We start from the raw sequence: 17,980 nt of genomic DNA on the forward strand, positions 1-17,980 counted from the left end.
AAGGGAAAAACAAAAAGGGAGAGACCCTCATAGCCTATTTAGCTTTCTATGTGGTAGTGGTTGACAAATAACTTGATATTTGCTTTTCTAAGAGTCATGTTAAAAAAATCATCTAAATCAGAAAGCAATTGTAATTTATATTACTCTGACCCAAAAAATTCAGTTGTTTTCATTTTCAAAATTTTTTCTTAGCTGTTTTTGTGCTTTACCTTTCAATATTTCTGTATTAGTGTGAGATAGACTTTGCAGAAGAATATGCTGAAATTGACTTTCTGTTCACAAGCAAAACTGACAAATGCCTTCTTCCTTATTGTCTTTAAATTGCAAATGTCTGAAGGCCTTTTGGATGCGTCATCCTGAGATGTAAATGCAGTACAGCTTTTGAACATGGTTTGCAAAATGAATAGGACTCTAGGGGAGGTGGGTTAGAGTCTGGCAGTAAAAAGGTAGTACAAACAGAATTTGATTTATGTCTTTTTTGAATAGTTATTGATTATATAAGTAAGTAGCCTATGATTCTCTTTCAGAACTTTGCAGAAAACACCATGAATGAACTCCTTGGCTGGTATGGCTATGATAAGGTTGAATTGAAAGATGGCGAAGATATTGAATTCAGGAGCTACCCTACAGATGGAGAGAGCCGGCAGCACATTTCTGTTCTCAAAGGTAATGACATTTAAGGCCTCTCTGCTATGCCAAGAAGGATTAACTATCTCAACCTGCCAGAATTGAGTTGCTTTGGGACTCATTTTGTTGATTATGCCAATGGTTGACTTGCATGTATGTCCCAGCAGTGCTTTCCCACAAGCAGAACTCCACAGAATGGAAGAGCACAACATAAAACAAAAATAGGCACGGCTTGATCTCCTTCCAGCAATGGGAGAACTAGCTAGACAAGGGCTGAGGACCTGAAGTGCTGTCGTCCTACCCAGAAATTCATGGAAAGGGGCAATGTTTGCTAACTTCTCCTAGTTTCCTAAGCCTTTTGCTATGTGAATTGTTGGGGGCTGGTGCTTTCTGTTACATGAAATGCTAGGTTTAGATTTTTGGGCTGCAAGAGAATATCATAGTTACTTTGGTAATTCCCCCTCCCCCCTTTTTTTTGCGGGAATTCTAAATGACAGTCCTATTCTGTTTTGCGTTTGAAGTGTTCACCCTTCTCACATCCCCACATCTGTGGATAGGGTAAGTAGAGGAGTAAGAAAGTATGATTGGATTCTGCATTATTCTGTAAGAAGTTACTTAGAGCCTTGCTGAAGGGTGGAAATTAGAGGCCTGACAGAGTTGAATCAACACTGATTCTACGAGTAGTCACAGTGCCAGATATCTCATGAACGAAGTGTGGAACTATTGCTGGGTGTTCGTATGGATACTGAACTTGTGGACCTAAATTTGGAATGAGTGTTTGCCTAAGAAAAGAAGAGGAGTATGAAGAAGCAACCCATTTGGGGAACTTCAATAAAATGTAGATAAAACTAATTGTGTGCCATCACTGGTAACTTGATCAGTATTTACGCATTGCATTCAAAGTCTATTGGCATAAACTACCTGTTCATGCATTTTGTTTCCAGTCTCTAAGATAGACCTTTTCCTTCTTGTATACCAAGCCTCGAAATGTAAATGAGCTGACCTGCAGGCATGTGGAATTGAACGTACGTGACAAATTTTATGTGAAGCTTGCTATGAAATTGTACATATCACGTTAACAGCAATAGTATCAGTTGCATTGTGAATGAAAAATACAAATTGTGAGTTTATATTCTATAAATTAATAGCTAATAAAATACTCAGTTTAGGTAGTAATCTTTGCCTCTGGGGAATAGGAATGCCAGGAGACATGGCTAGAGTGAAAAAGTTATTTTCAATGTTTGAATTTTTTTAATGATTGGCATGCAGAGATAAAATTCACAAAGTTCATATTATTGTAAGTTTTCTTTAGTTTAATTTTTGTTAATTTTTATTTGATATTAATAGGTCAGTTTAATGGATCTACCCCATGCAACAGTAGTTTTGTTCCTAATCATTTGTTTCTTTCATGTTGGTTCTTTTGATTATATTATGAACCAAATTTATAATACACTGGGACCTAATTACAGTGCTGGGTGGAGGCGGGGGCACTTTTTAAGCTTCCTCCCTGGTAGACAGAGAGCAATACCTGCTATATATCACTTTGTGCATGGAAATGGTTAATTGCCTCTCAATCTTCAGTGGGCTTTTACTGTGCTAAAATTCATCATCATGATACAGTTGGGATGTTAGCTATCATAGCAGGGCAAATGATACAGAAGCCCTTTGAAAATTGATGGTAACAAACCTGAAAAAGGTCCTGGATGGTCTGTAGGGTTCTGGGAAAATGTTTAAAGGTTTGCAAGGAAAATTTGTTTTGTTCCACAGCTATTTTACTTGAGAAGAAATGTGGTCATAAGGAAAATGAGTTCTTTTGTCATCTTGAATGTAATTTTTTTCTTTTACAGAAAATTCTTTGCCAAAACCCAAATTACCTGAGGACAGTGTTATTTCACCATACAATATAAGCACAGGCTATTCAGGGCTTGCCACAGGAAATGGACTCAGTGACTCACCTGCAGGGTCAAAGGACCATGGCAATGTGCCCATTATTGTACCTTTAATTCCGCCTCCTTTCATAAAGCCACCAGCAGGTAAGTCGTTACTGGGCTTTCCAACATTAACGCCTTACAGAAAGTTGTTTTAACTGTTTTATAAATAACATTGAGCAAAAATAATTTTGGAAAAGACTGTTTTAGGAACTTTGTGGATGAGTAGTGTTAGTGCAGGTATTCTTTATAATAGTATTGCTATACTAAGCAAATTCCCCAAGTTGTTGCTTAGGGCGTAAATTTCAACCTACAAATAAACTTCTCTGGAATTATCTGCTTACAATAAAAAAGGATGAAATAATTTAAAAAATAAGATCTGTACTTACTGGTTAACAAGAAAAACAGTGAGCACGGCTGGTGGAGTCTCGAGGGCCAGGTGTTCTCTGTGAGCTTCTCAAGGGAGGGGAAGTTCTGTAAAGGGTGTGCGGTAGGCTGAACACACAGGTAGGGTGTTCTTCAGCGTTCCTTCTTCTCAGTCCACTTAAGAAACAACCTGGGTTACCTACCTGTGCCATAGAGTTTTTTCTAATTCTTAGAGAGCTCTTGGAGAGCTTTAAAAAAATGGAGATCCGAATTTCACTCCCATGAAAATATAATCAATTCTTTTCTATTTCCGGACAATTCAATGGAATTGAATTGTGAGCAGACCATGATGTATACTGCAAGTTAGGTTTCATGTATGTCCTGTACACAGAAAGAAGTCCAGCTCTGTTGTATCTGGGTCGCTGTAAAGTGTTGGACTTATGCTAGAAAACTTAATTGCTACACCGGTTTATTTTCTTGCACATTGAATTGAATAGTGATAAATACTGAGTTTTGATAGCAGTACTTATTAAAATTTCCTGAAGCTAATGGTTGTATTTTTTTTTTAGAGAAGGTGGGTGTTTGGTTATGTTCCCATAACAGTGAAGATATTTGCAGGTGAAAATTGCTGGGCTTATAGTGTAGACATATTTGCACCATACTCTAAGTGTTACTAACATTTTCTCTCGTGGTGTGGGCACATTCTCTTGTTGACCGAGTACATTTTAGCAGTAAGTGTTCTTTCCTACTGTGGTTCTCAGATGTGTCACTAAAATCCATTTACCTGTATATGTCTGTCAACTAACTACTAACATAAAAGTTTGTCTTTTTTATACCCCATTCTCCTTTGTTTTGTGAAACATAGAGGCCCACATTTATTTCCCAAGTACCAAAGGCCTAGTTTGCATAGGCCAACTTTAAACCAGAGTGGGACTAATATTAAAGTGTGAGGTTCAGATCTGAGTGTGTGTCCAGTGGCTGAGGTGTGTGGTGATGACGATGAGGGTATCATTAAGGCAGTGTGACTAAGTGACAAGAACACCGCCTTCAGATGCAGGCCACTTGGGTTGAAATCTAAGCTTTGTCACTTACCAGCTCTGTGAAGATGGACAAGTTACATGAGCTCTCTTCTCCTCAGTTTCCTCATCTGTAAATCGGGGGCCATAGTTTCACCTCGGGGGATTTGCCATTTCCCTGAGACAAGAAAATGTGAACAAGCCACCTCCCGTGGTGCCTGCCATACAAAAAGCCGGTTAGTTTTTTTCTATTTTTCAGTTTGTAGTCAGCCCTAGCGTTATCATGCACATAATTTGTGCATAAAAAGGTGTGCATCCAAATGCAAATTCCCTGCTAAGATTTATTTGAGCAAAAGCAAACAGCTTTAGAAATTAGCATAGCTGAGGCTAACTTGAGTTTGGCATGCCAAAAAACCTGCCCTGGAGTTTCCTGCTGAGCCAGCCACGTGGAATTCAAGCACACAGCTCCTATTTAATTCTAATTCCACATCAGATCAGGAAATAAATATGCAGAGGAATGGAGGCCAAAAATTGAGCCTTGGAAGTCTTAGACATAGGAACTCTGAGGAATTAGAAGCCAGAGTAACTGAACACCAGTGGTTTCATGCTGTCTTCCACCCAACTCCAAGGCGCTCATCTGTTCAAAGCAAAATGTGGGGAAGGACGTGTTTAATATTCTGTATCTGCTCTAAATCTGACTGGATGCTGCTCCGGGGTCCTATACGACACGACAAGACAAAGATCAGAAAGTTTCTCTGCTTTCATGGCCCTTACTCTATTAGTTCCTAAACACAGATTTAGAGGAGGGGTGGATTTTGATTCAGTCATGTTATCTAGTTCAGGGATTAGCAGACTTTTCCTCTACAGGGCCAGGTAGTATTTCAGGCTTTGGAGCTGTACTGTCTCTACCACTTTTGAACCCTGTGGTAGTCTCGGGAAAGCAGCCATAGATAATACATAAAGCAGATGGGCATTGCTATGTTCCAATAAAACTTCATTTTTTAAAAAAGGCAGTGTGCAGGGTTTGGCCCATAGGCCATAGTTTGTTAACCTTTGCATTAGGGTAAGACTGGTAAAAGTCTTATAATAACTGGGAGGGGAATAGAATTTCTAAGAGTCATGTTGTGAGCTCTGCCAAGGTTCACTGTGGAATATTGTAAGGACTAGCAACAAGGGCTGGAAAATGGTGGCGTTTTCAGAGTACATGCTGAGCTCTGACACACAGAATATTTGCTCCACCAATATTTGTTGAATAACTGAATATTATTCAAATTCCTGTTGCACAAACATAAGACAGGGCAGGCTACTTTGTTGTCCATTGAGAAAATACTAGTATCTTGTCTGAATTAGTCCCCACCTGTCTGACCTTGACCACAGTCTCCCAGACAGTTACGTGAGTCATTATCCATGGATAAGTCAAGTGTACAAGTTACCTAAAAACTTCTAATTCATTATTTCAGTTCTTTCTTGTGCTAAGACTTTTACCAGAGTTGTTATTCAGGGTTGTAGAGTTGAGGCACACTTACTGTCAGTTCTACAGCCATACGTAGGTTAACATGGCCTTCCTGAGGGAAACAAATAAATGGTAGAATGGCTAGAAGCAAAAGGTCCCTCGATAATCAGCCCCTGAATAATTTAGAGTTGACTGTGTCATGCCGGCGTCCACCTTTCAGGGTAGGGAAGGTGAGAATTATACATATGCTTTGGATTTCTGGAAAGAAAATAACTGTCACTGTTCAAATTATCATTGTACTATAAGCAGGCTATTTGAAGATGTTAATAATAGTACCTATGTTTGTATTAAATCCTTTACAGTTTATGAAACTCATTCATACAATTTTAGTTAATTTGATCTTCACAACTACCCTGGGAAATAGTGTGTTAGATATTATTCAATTAAAAATTGAAGCTCAATAGGTTGAATAGCTTTCTCAAGGTCATGTGGTTTCTAAGTACTCAAGCCAAGAGCAGTACTAAGGTTTTCTGACTCCTAATCTAATACTCTTTTTTGATATCAAGCTGGACTTTCAGCGTATTTGTACAAAACTTCCCTAGACTATCTCAGAATAAGAATCTGCTTATTAATCTGCTACTTCAGAATCCCCAATGACAGGGGATGCAATTTGTTCCCACAAAAGCCTATTTTTAAAAGCCCACATCTTTTGGAAGACTCAGACTTCCTAACCCTGAACATCTGTGGTTCTGTGAACTGGTGGGATGACCCAGTAGGGGCCAAACCCCGATTCGGTTTGACAGTGAGTGCCATCATGGGGCAAGCTGCTGCTTCTCGGAGGGACCGGAGGGCTCTGTCTGGCCAGGCCCTGGTTTTAGAGCGCGTTTCATGTGCTCAGGCGGGCTCACCACTGGACCCCATCCACGTCTGGCAGGCAGTGGGCCCAGTGGAATACTCGTGATTGGGAACACGGTGATACCACACGCTCTTGGATTTCCACTCTCCCTCTGCACAGCTGCACACAGAAGTGTGGGCGTAGCTTACTTCTGTGCCTGGGGAAGCTGCTTCTTTTGTTCCTGCGCCCCTCTTCCTCAGAGAAGGGGAACTCCCTGGGCTTTGGTGATTTCCGGAAGCACTGACCCTCTTTTGGCTTCACGTTTGCACCTGATTTCATCCAATTTCTGAAGCTAATCTGCCCTTCCCCACTCAGAGTCAGACTTTGGCCCTTGGTGTTGGGTTTGTGACATCACAGTTGTTACTATGGTAATAGACTTGTTATAAACACAGGATAATAGCCCTGATTTTGCTGTTTCCCCCCACCCCCACCCTTTTCAAGCAGTGAAGGGAATTACCGTGATCCTTAAATAAGAATCACAGACTTTTGCAGACTCTAGGAAGTGGACAAAATAAAGCTTTGCCATACAGAGTAGCCATCAAAAAAAAAACCAAAAACCCAACGCAACAACCCTGAATAAACAAATCCAAAACTGTTATAAGAATAATATTAGAAAATAATTGAAAATATTAACCAACTCTTTTTATGCAAAGACTCCTTTATCCCTGCAGTTTTAACGAGTATGAAAACCTTTGCTAATTTTAAGAATCACAGCATGAGCATAGTCTGGAGTGGCAGAATATCTATCAGCAAGAGTTTTGAAAGATAACTCAGGTTAATTATATTGTAACCTTGCTGTAATTCTTCTCATAGTAGACATTTTAATATGAGTTCAACCCTCTGGGACTTCATTCAAAGAGGATTGTGCCAGTAAAGGACTTCAGTTGGCATGGAGTGTAAGAACCGTGTTGTAGTGAGTCTCCATCAAAATACTACATGTGCCCTACTCCCCTGCAAGTTCGACTGTTGCAGTAAAGACATTCAAAGTGGGTTTTATGTATAATTTTTAAACAAAGACCTCCTATCTGTCTTTGCTGCTTTATAAGTGCAACAGCCCTCAGTCCCACTGATCGGCCATCAGCCCCGCAGTGGTCGGGCAGGCTTGGGTCTCGCCATCCTGCCTGCCTCCAGTCAAAGTAACCACTGGGGACTCAGATCAGGATTTTTATATCTCAGCCTTAGACTTGCCCTATGACAACACTTTGCTCCCAAGAATTAAAAAAAAATCAATAAAACTGTTAGAGTAGTTATTTTTGTTCATGAGGGAAAAGAGGAAATGCGGCAACTTTTTAAATGAAAGTTTTACTGAGCTCTGCTGCAGAAAACACTGTGTATCTAGGAAACGACATTTTAGATGTGAGTCTTTTGACAGGTTTTCCCAGAAGCTTACAACTTGCCTGTTGTAAGTCCAGAATCCCTCCAAGTCCCTGAATACTTTTAAATGAAATGAAATGTGAAAAAAGGAGGGAATATACTGCTCTGTATGCTTTATGTGGTGGTTTTGAATAAAATGCCTTTTACCTTAAATGGTAAGTGATCATGTTCTTCTCCCTGACCAGGTTCCCACATGTGAGGTGAAGGGTGGGGTCCGTCCACACAGGACATGCAGGTTTGCGTGGAGGGGGATGAGATCAGGCTCCGAGGAGTGGCCTGATTTCCTGTGTGGAAATCAGGAGTGTCTTGCCTTTCTTTGAAAACAGTGACCGTTTCCTGTCTTCCAGGATGGTTTACTTTCAGAGAGCTTTCCAAATTTGTGTTCAGTCCTAGTCATGGAAATATGATATATTTTTTCAAGCAAATCTTGAAATTCTTAAGGGGTTAGAAGAACTGGGCTCTAAGGAACCATTAGGTTAACTGAGAATGTGGAAACATTCACATGATCTGCTAAGCTTTATGCATAAAGCTGAGTTACCCACAGTTAATAAGCATGTTACTTTTTGGCTCTTATAATTCTTATATGGAGTTATACTGACAGAATCAGAATGTGGTTTGCACTATGATCATTATTTATTTTATCTGTTATTCACCGTTCTTGGGCCTTGCATATGAATGCTGTATTCCAAATAGCCATTGAGAAAACAGGACTTAATCAAAATTGCTTTGCTGCTTATTTATATGTCTTTTAAAAATATGATTATTAAATAAAATTACCTAGAGTTAATGGGATTTGGATGGCTTACTATTTACATAACAGACACATTTCTCAAAAAAATGAAGCGGTTCACTGAACCCTCAGACTTGGAGCATTTTCCAAATCACTTAAGATAAGGACAGGAGGCGTTGTGGGGAATGGCAGGATGGGGTAGGCAGTAACAGTCATGATACAAACTCATCACACCTAATGTTGGTCCTTTTTGAGCACTTACTATGGGTAGGCATTATTTAAATAGATTATCTCATTTAATTTTCCAAACAACTCTGTGTGGATGCTATGATTAACCTTGTTTTACACCTGAGGAAACTGAGACCTGGAAAAACTAAGCTACTTACCTGACACAGGTAATATGAGACAGAGCTGATGTTTGAACCTAGGCATGATATCTCCTTAACCCATATTCATAACCACTGGATTATCCATAATGCTATGTCAGTCTTTCAGCCACTTATGTGTTTACTGAATGTTTTTCATGTTGTACCAGGTAATACAAATATATATATATATATTTAATGGTGATATATATATCATCATACCTGACCACCAAGAACTTGGAGTGTAGTTGAAATATAATCAAAACACCATTCTAGTTTGATTTTGGAAAATATGATCTGATTTTAGCAGCATTTGGACCGTGCGTGGTTCGGGTAGGAGGCCGGTTAAAGGGAGGGGCAGAAAGTCCTGTTGTCTGACAGTTGAGAAATGGGGTCTGGAACACAATGTAGGTGAGAAGGTAGTCATTCCAAATTCAGAGTGATTAAAAAAGACACAAAAGTCTAAAAATGTTTTTTACTGTGATATGGCTCCTGTTTTATCTTTCTTTATATAATTGAAGTTCTTCAAAAAGTGTTGGCCAAATTTCAATGTGTTCAATCATTTTTTGTTGTTGTTGTTCAGTCATTAATGCCAAATGGAATGTGCAGTTTGAATGGAAATATGACCAGAGCAAGAACCAGGAGACCTGGGTGGTAAATGCCAGCTCACCATTTACTGGCTGTGTAATTTTGGGGAAGTTGCTTAGCCTCTCTGAGCCTCAGTTCCTTTGTCTGAAAAATGTTGTATTCAGTTTAGGTAACCTTTCATTTTCCTACATTTATTAAATTCTGATTTATGACTTGTATAGTGAATTTACCACCTGATTTCATGATTTGAAGGAGTCTGTTTTAATAAACCATAATATGTATTTGTTAATCAATTGAACATGCTTAAAGCAAATTCAACTGAGTGTAGTTTACAGCAGCCAAGAGTGATGAAAGATTCATGCTGCTTAGGGCAACTTTTAGTGATTGTTAATTTTTACTCTGCAAGAGTGAGTAACTCAAAACAATAGATTTAGAGTTTATAAAAAGTGCCAAAAGTGTGAGTGAATAAAAAGATTATATCACAGATGTTATTAGGCCAAATTATTTGATGTTACATATAAGTAGTGATCACTGTAAGCAAAAATTTCTGCAAAGGAGAAGTCTCATTATGTCAAATTTAATTTGCCAAAACAAGATCGGGAAGAAATAGAAAAACTGAATTGTCCTACATCTGTTAAAAAAATTAAATAATTAAATCTTTTTTTTTACTAAGAATATTTTAGACCCAGATAGCTTTAGTGTTAAATTCTACCAAACGGTGAAGAAAAAAATAAAGACAACTTAGAGAAACTCTCCTAGAGAACAGACAAATAAGAAACACTTATACTACTTTCCTGATCCCAGCATGACCTTGATTCTATCACATGACAAGGGCATTACAAATAAGGAAAATAATAATTTAATATAATAGGGATACTTTAAATGGAAAACTTCTATTCATCATGGACACTGATTAAAAAATTCTGAAATTAATCATAGCAAACCAAAGCCAGTGATACATAGATATAAAAGGATAAATACATCATGGTTAACTAGAATTTTTTTAGGAATGCAGGGTTGATTTAAAATGTAAAAAATCAGTCAATATAATTAACTACATTAACAGAATAAAATAAAACCTCATACCATATTCTCAATAGATGCAGAAACATAATTTGATAAAATTTAACACAATAAAGTATGACAACTTTTGGCAAAGTAGGAATAAAATGGAACTTCCCTAATATGACAAAAAGTAGCCATAAAAACTACAGCAAACATCATACTTTATAGTGAAATGTGAGAGCTTTTTCTCTTGAGCTTTTCATTTACTTAGTGGTAAATATTGAAAGCTTTTCTCTTGAGATCAAGAATGAAATGAAGATGACCACTATCACCACTGATATTTAATTTTGTCTAATTACATAGGTTATATAATAAGGCAAGAAAAAGAAACAAAAAATGTAAGATTTGAAAAGTAGAAGTGCCATTTTGTTTAGAAGAAAATACCTCCCCAAACAGTGTACAGGCGAACACGGCGGGTATTGTGGGTTTGACCCAGACTACCGCACTAAAGCAAATACTGCAGTAAAGCGAACCACGTGGATTTCTGGGTTTTCCAGCACATATACAAGTTATGGTTATTCTATGCTGTAGTCTTTTGAGTGCAATAGCAATATGTACAAAAAAAGTCTATATCTTCTTTTCCCTCACCCAGGGACATATTTTTATTGTTTTACTAGAGAAAAAGGGAGAGAGAGAGAGGGAGAAAAACATCAATGTGAAAGAGAAACATCAATTGGTTGCCTCTCTCATGTGCCCTGACTGGGGATTGAACCTACAACCTAGGCATGTGCCTTGACTAGGACTCAAACCCATGACCTTTTGGTTTACTGGACAATGCTCCAACCAACTGAGCCATACCAGTCAGGGCAAAGTCATATCTTAATTAAAAAATACTTTATTGCTGGTGGAGAGTCTTGCCTGGATATTGATGAAAATGTAATATCTGTAAAACACAATAAAATGAGGCACACTAACACGAGGCATGCTTCTTATATTTAATGAGTTCATTAATCAAGGTCTCTAATACAGTTGATACCCACAAATCCATTTCTACACACCAACCACAAAAAATTAAAAACAAAACTTAAAAAATTTATAAATTTCATTTAAAATAGCATCAAATCATCAAATACTCAGGGGAAACAATCTAACAAAAATATATGGAAGGCTGTTACACAGAGAACCGTAAATATTGTTGAGAGGAATAAAAGAAGATCTGAATCATTGGAGAGACACACCAAGTTCATGGATTGGAGATGAAATATTTTTAAAAGGCAGCCCTGGCTGGTGTAGCTCAGTGGATTGAGCGTGGGCCTGCAAACCAAAGGATCACGGTTCGATTCCCAGTCAGGGCACATGCCTGGGTTGCAGGCCAGTTCCCAGCAGGGGATGCATGAGAGGCCACCATACACTGATATTTCTCTCCCTCTCTCCTTCCCTTCCCCTCTAAAGATAAATAAATAAAATCTTAAAAAATATTCTAAAAAGGAAGATTCTTCCTAAATTGGTTCATACATTTAATTCAATGCTATAAAAATCCCTGCATAAAATTTTGTGGAAATTAAAATGCTATTTTTAAAATATGTGTGGAGATGCAAAGGAGCTAGAATAGCCAAGACAAATTTAAGAAAAAGAAAAACAAAATTGGAAGATTTATACTACTGGATCTCAATAATTATTATGAGACTATAATGGTTAATTAATTATTAAATAGTTTTATTTTATTATTGTGTTAATTATTGTTACTGTTGTTACTCATTTTGATCATACTTTAAATTAGCCTTTAAGAATCCATTAATGTATATATCTGAGGCATAAAAGAGAAATGAGTACTTTCTGTTTCTCATGTCAGTTCTCTTGTTTTAATTTTTTGAAAGAAGCTATAATTATGAAATATTGCATGTTGGAAAAGTGCATAAAACATACATGTATTTGTTTACAAATAATGATCCTTGTTGACTCACAGCTTCTTCCCTCCAAAAGGTAACCACTTTTGTGGTAATCATTGCCTTCTTTTTTATTATATAGTTTTAACACCTAAGTATGCCCCCACTAGTAAATATAGTTTATTTTGCCTAATTTTGGACTTCATGTAAATGGAATCATGGTAGCCAACTTCCAAGGTAGTCCCCAGTGATCCTAACTTCCTGGTGGATCTCTCTCCATTGAATCAGGGATGGTCTGTGTGATGAACTTCTAAGGCCACAATACAAAGTTGTTGCAGTTTCTGCCTAGTTCTCTCAGATGGTTTGCTCTGAGGAGAATGTGAGGAAACTCAAGCAGTCCTGTGAAGAGGTCCCTGTGGACTGGAACTGAGGCCTCCTACTGACAGCACCAATTTGCCAGTCTTGTGATCGAGCCACTTCAGAAATGGATCCCCCAGCCCAAGACAAGCCTTGGGGGGACCGCAGCCCCAAAAGACATTTGGCTGTAAACTCATGAGCAACCCGGAGCCAGAATTGCTCCAAACCATCCCCAAATACCTCTCCTACAGAAATCATGAGCAATAATTATAAATGATTTCTATTGCATTAAAAAGAGACAGTGAAATAATGATACAAGGATATACAGACAAATCATTGCAGTAGACTTCAGAAACAAATCTAAATAGATATTTGATTTATGACAAATGTATTTGCTTGGGTTATCAACAAGATACCATAGCCTAGATGGTTTAAACAACCAAAATTAATTTTGTCACAATTCTGAAGAATGTAAGTCTAAGATCAAGGTCATTGGGGTTGGTGTTGGGGAAGGTGGGGTCCAGATGGCCACCTTCTCCATGTCCTTGTGTGACAGAGAGAGAGCGAGAGAGCGCAAGTTCTCTGATGTTTCTTCTTAAAGGAGCTCTAGTCTTACTGGACCAGAGCTCTATCTTCATGTTCTTGTCTAACCCTAATTAACTCTCAAAGGCCCCATCTCCAGATATTATCAAGTTGGGACATAGAGCTTCAACATGGAGTTTGGAGGGATACCAGCTGTTGTTATCGAGTTCATAACAACAAAGATGACAGTGTAGAGCAGTGAGGAAGACTAGCCTTCAATAATGTGCTTATGGAGAAAAATGAATGTGGATTCTTCACACCATTCACAAAAGTCAGCTCTAGATGGATTATTGATCTAAATGTGACATGTAGAACAATAAATCTTGTAGAAGAAAGCCTAGGAGAACATATTTATGATCTTGGGTAGGCCAGTGTTTCTTAAATACACACTGAAAACACTAACCATAAAGACAAATGTTGATTCAATGGGCTCTACTAAAGTTAAGAAATTCTGCTGATTAAAAGACATCTTTCAAAATAATGAAAAGGCAAACTACTGAGTGGAAAATGATGCTCATCATGCGTGTCCCGCAAAAGACAAATATTTACAGTATATGAAGAATTCTTATAAGTAAAAAAAGGAAAAGGCCTGATAGAAAAATTGGCAAAAACTAGTGGCCCATAAACATACTAAAAGCTATTTAATCTCAGTCAGCAGGGAAATAAAATTTAAAATCATAGTAGGGTACCAGTACACAAACCTTAGAATGGCTAAAATAAGTAGGACTGACAATACCAAGTGTTGAGGAGGATATGGAGCAACTGAAACTCTCACACATTGTTGGTGAAAGTCGGAATCAGTATAACCACTCTTGAAAGCTGATTGCCAATACCTGTTAATGCTGAACAGGCATGTAATCTTATTATTCAATAATCTCATTCTAGATATGCACTCAACACAAATGTGTATGTTTGTGAGCCAAAGACATACAGAAGAACCTTCACAGTAGCACTTATTACTAGCTAAACATAGTAAACAGTCCAAATGTTCACCAACAAGAGTTAACATGGTCCCCCAAGGGTTCCTTGTATGGGCTTAGGTGGGTAAGTGTGGGTCTTGAAGTTGAATGTGAAATAGCAGGTATATCCTGTATGTATAATTCAGGGAAGAAGATCCTTGTCTCAAAAATATTGAGTCCTTGACTTAGAGACCTAGATTTCAACACAATTTAAACTTTAACTTTTCTTCTCCTGATGTAAGCAACTAAACCCTAGAATGTAATTTTAACATTTGTTTTCTATTTAGTATGCTCATAGCTTTCTGAATTTTACAATCTTATCATTTCTTATTATTAAGGTATTATCTATTTAAACAAACCACATCATAGTAAAGCTTATATATTAAGTTATAGGCATAGAGCAGAAGTGTCCCGCACAGTGGTCTGTTTGAAAGCTGCTTTTGATATGGTATAAAGTAGAGGGAAACGGTGGGAACTTGGGAGTGAGAAACACAGGATACACAACACACCAGTAGTTCTTATCGGGCTTTGCTCCTCAGGAGACATTTGCCAGTATCTGCAATGTTAGTGGTTTCACAACTTGGAGAGGGAGCGCTACTAGAAATAGTGAGCAGAGGCCAGGAATGCTGCTCACCATCCTAGAGTCCACAGAACACCCCTCACGACAAGGAATCATCTGACTGGGAATGTCAGCAGTGCCGAGGCTGAGAAACCAGGCTTCCAGGGATGACAGCTCCACGCCTGGGACGCCTCTTGTGCCCCACTCCAGATCTCTTGGTTGCACATCTTACTGCAGCGATTGCTGTAGCGTTCTGACGGCATGTGCGCTCTGAAAGGGCCTTGCCTCTCGCCTGCCTCTAGCCTCGCTCTGGGACTTCTCTGATATGACAGCATGGACATCCCATAAATCCTTTCAGCACTCACGCACACATGTGCAAACCAGAAGTGTGGGAAAATTAACACACCAGACCAATGGGACATGAGAGTTGATGGATAGATACTTTTTCCTTTTGCCTCCTGGGTGATTGGTTATGAAATGTATTTCATAAACTCCAGAAAAATGTTCTTTGTGATTGAATGCCCCTCTCTCTTAGTGGTGGCCAGCTCAATAACACATTGTTCTGTTGGCTTTTCCTCCTCCCCAGGTTCATCCCCCTTGTCCCTTGCTCCTACTTCCTGGAATCACATGCCAATAGACCACCTGCATGTGAGTCTTTGTCTCAGATTTGGTCGTCAGGGAACTCAGGATAAAATACCATGTGGGAAGTACACAGTGGGAGGTCAGAAATGAATGGAAAAGAATATAAAAAGTTAGAATTTTATGAACATTCATATTTTTCCCTTTAAAGTAAAGCATAAATATATAATAAAGGAGTTAAAAAGGGTAGCAAATTCTTGGTGGTGCAAATATTGGGGAGTTCAGAAAGGGCTACTTCTAAAATTGTCCTATTAGCCAAAGGATTTTCTGAGCCTCTTATGACAAGGTCAAGGAACAACACTGGTGGAATACAGAAGGAGAAAAAGGGAACATATTAAGTCAGGGGTTCAAGAAAGACAGAAAAAGATGAATATCCTGTGCCTCAACTCTTTTAAATGGATTTTGTTATTTTGAGAGATTTAGAATTCTAGAGCTTTAATTAGAAGGGACCTAAGAGATCATTTAATTAACTGCCCTTTTTTACAGATAAAGAAAATGAGGCCTGGAGAGGCTTAATGACCTTCTCAAGGTCATTCAGTTGGGTTAACAGCAGAATCAAGGCCAAAATTCACTTCTGAAGTGGGGACACTATCTAAACACGGATTCTAAATCACACACATCTGTGGTCCCTGAGGCAGTCCAGAACTTCTCTTGGCATTACCTAAACTCTGTGGGGAGGTATGACCTAGCTAGGATAGCACTCTCCGAACACCCTGCCTCGGGTCACCAAGGAGCTAAGACGCTAGCAGGAAATAAGAGGAAATGTCAGCTATGCTTTCCCTTGCTTGTAGAGGGCAGCAGTTTCTGGAATTAACCTGGACTTGACTGAACTGTTTGCTGTTAATTTTTTGAAGGTATAAATAAAGTTTGGCTAAGAGAGAGAAATGATGATGAAGTTGGTAACTCTTGTTATTTTAGGGACATTCCCAATTTTGTTCAAAGTTCCTATTACATTGAGAAGACTTAGTTCATGGACTTGGCCAAGGAGAGTGGAAATAACGATCGCATTCTGTTCTGGGGCTTTTAAGTCGTGTTTCCCTCTAAGGCAGCTTTGTTCTGAGCAATTACTAAAGCTGGTGCCATTGGCTCCTCCTGCTTCTCTGGGGTTAGATGCCCTGTGCACCAGGCATTTAACCATCCAAGGTGCACCTAGTAGGGATTCTGTTTTTCTCCTTTTTACGCCGAGGCCCAAAGGAGACATTACATTCAAGTGAACAAGACAGACATGGTCGCTGTCTTAACTGCTTTACAGTCTGGTGGAGGAGACATGCTGAAAAAAAATCTCAATCAAGTCTGAAGATGATGAAGTCCAGGGTGCTGTGGGGTCTGACCACATTTGGGATCAGGAAAGACCTCCCTAAGATGACGTTTAAGATAAGATATGATGGAGTAGCGATACTTAATCGTTCAAGGATTTTGAGGTTGTGGGTAAGGAAGCAGCACACGGAAAGGCTCAGGGTGGAGAGAGAGGCTCAGGGAAAGTGAAAGAATCTAGAGTCCAGAGAGTGGACAAGCTGAGAGGCTGGCCTGGTCATGGGAGCCATGGAGGCCATGCTGAGGAGTTCCACCTTCTTGAGGGCAGAAGATGACACTGAGGGGTTTCGAGCAAGTAACAGCAGTGGTGGGACTTGTGCATCAGTAGAATTCCCTACATCCAGAGTAGAGGGAATGAACTGGCTGGGACGGGAGTGAGATAGGAGCCAACATGTAGTACGGGCAAGAGGGTTAGACAGCAGTGAACTCGGTGAGGACAGGGTACCGAGAAGAGTGCCTGGTATGTAAGCAGACTGAATAAGTATTTATTGAATGAGTGAATGAATGTAGTGGGAATATAGTGAAAATATTGAGGAGGACCTGGTGATTGATCAGAATGTGGGAGGTAAGAGGGAAGGAAGAGGCAGAAAACATGTCAGATTTCTGCTATCAGGTAACTGCAAGGATGGTGCGGCCACGAAGTGAGATGGGAAACAGTAGAGGGGCCGAGTATGGGGGGAGGCATGTGTGCAGCTTTGGATACTGTGAGTTAAGATGTCTTGGAGGCAGTTGGAACTAATATCTCATGAGAGATGACTGTTGATTTGGAAATTTTCATCCTGTGGATGATAACTGGAATCACAGGAGTACACAGATGATGTGACCCGGGGAGAACATGAGGAGAAGAGAGGACTCTGAAGGATTTCCCATTGGTGTGGACCTCCACCTCGTGCATAGCTGGGCTGTTTTGGCATGTTACGTCTCATCATACTCCTGAGAAGGGGTTGGTGTGGGGCCCTTTAGAGAGTCCCTCAACCACTAATGATTCTCATTCAGGAAATCTAAATAAATATTTCAAGATGGAAAGAATGAAGAAGGAGATAAATGATCTTGTTGACAATGTTCCAGCAGGTTTACCTTGGTTCTTTTAACACATTTAGTACAGTGAAGTTCTTACTCTTCTGTCTTCCGAACTCACCGTCCCGGGCAGAGAGAGAAGGAGCTGAAGAGGAGCAGAGCTAGTGCTTTATGTGGGTGCCCTAACCCTCGCGAGTGTCCCTCTGATCTGAGTCTTTAACCGGTCAGTTCACCTCCTCTGGGGTGGTAGCTCCAGCGCATTGCACTACTTGGCAGGACCGGCCGGAATGCTGAGAACTGGGACTTGGTCTGCAGACCAG

The 17,980-nt window shown here is 39.3% G+C and overlaps 1 protein-coding gene across 3 annotated transcripts in view; it reads left to right on the plus strand.

The window, feature by feature from the left end:
• Positions 1-17,980, plus strand: part of SOBP (sine oculis binding protein homolog) — a 157,188-nt gene that overhangs the window by 12,751 nt on the left and 126,457 nt on the right. For all 3 annotated transcript variants that reach the window (XM_037064979.1, XM_037064980.1, XM_037064981.1), the window contains exons 2-3: positions 528-666; positions 2,475-2,660. In XM_037064979.1, coding sequence (XP_036920874.1) covers positions 528-666; positions 2,475-2,660 — 325 coding nt within the window. The remainder of the gene's footprint in view (positions 1-527; positions 667-2,474; positions 2,661-17,980) is intronic.

The sequence above is a fragment of the Sturnira hondurensis genome, unplaced genomic scaffold, assembly GCF_014824575.4.
Source record: "Sturnira hondurensis isolate 20B ecotype Veracruz unplaced genomic scaffold, ASM1482457v3 Scaffold0015596, whole genome shotgun sequence".
NCBI lineage: Eukaryota > Metazoa > Chordata > Mammalia > Chiroptera > Phyllostomidae > Sturnira > Sturnira hondurensis.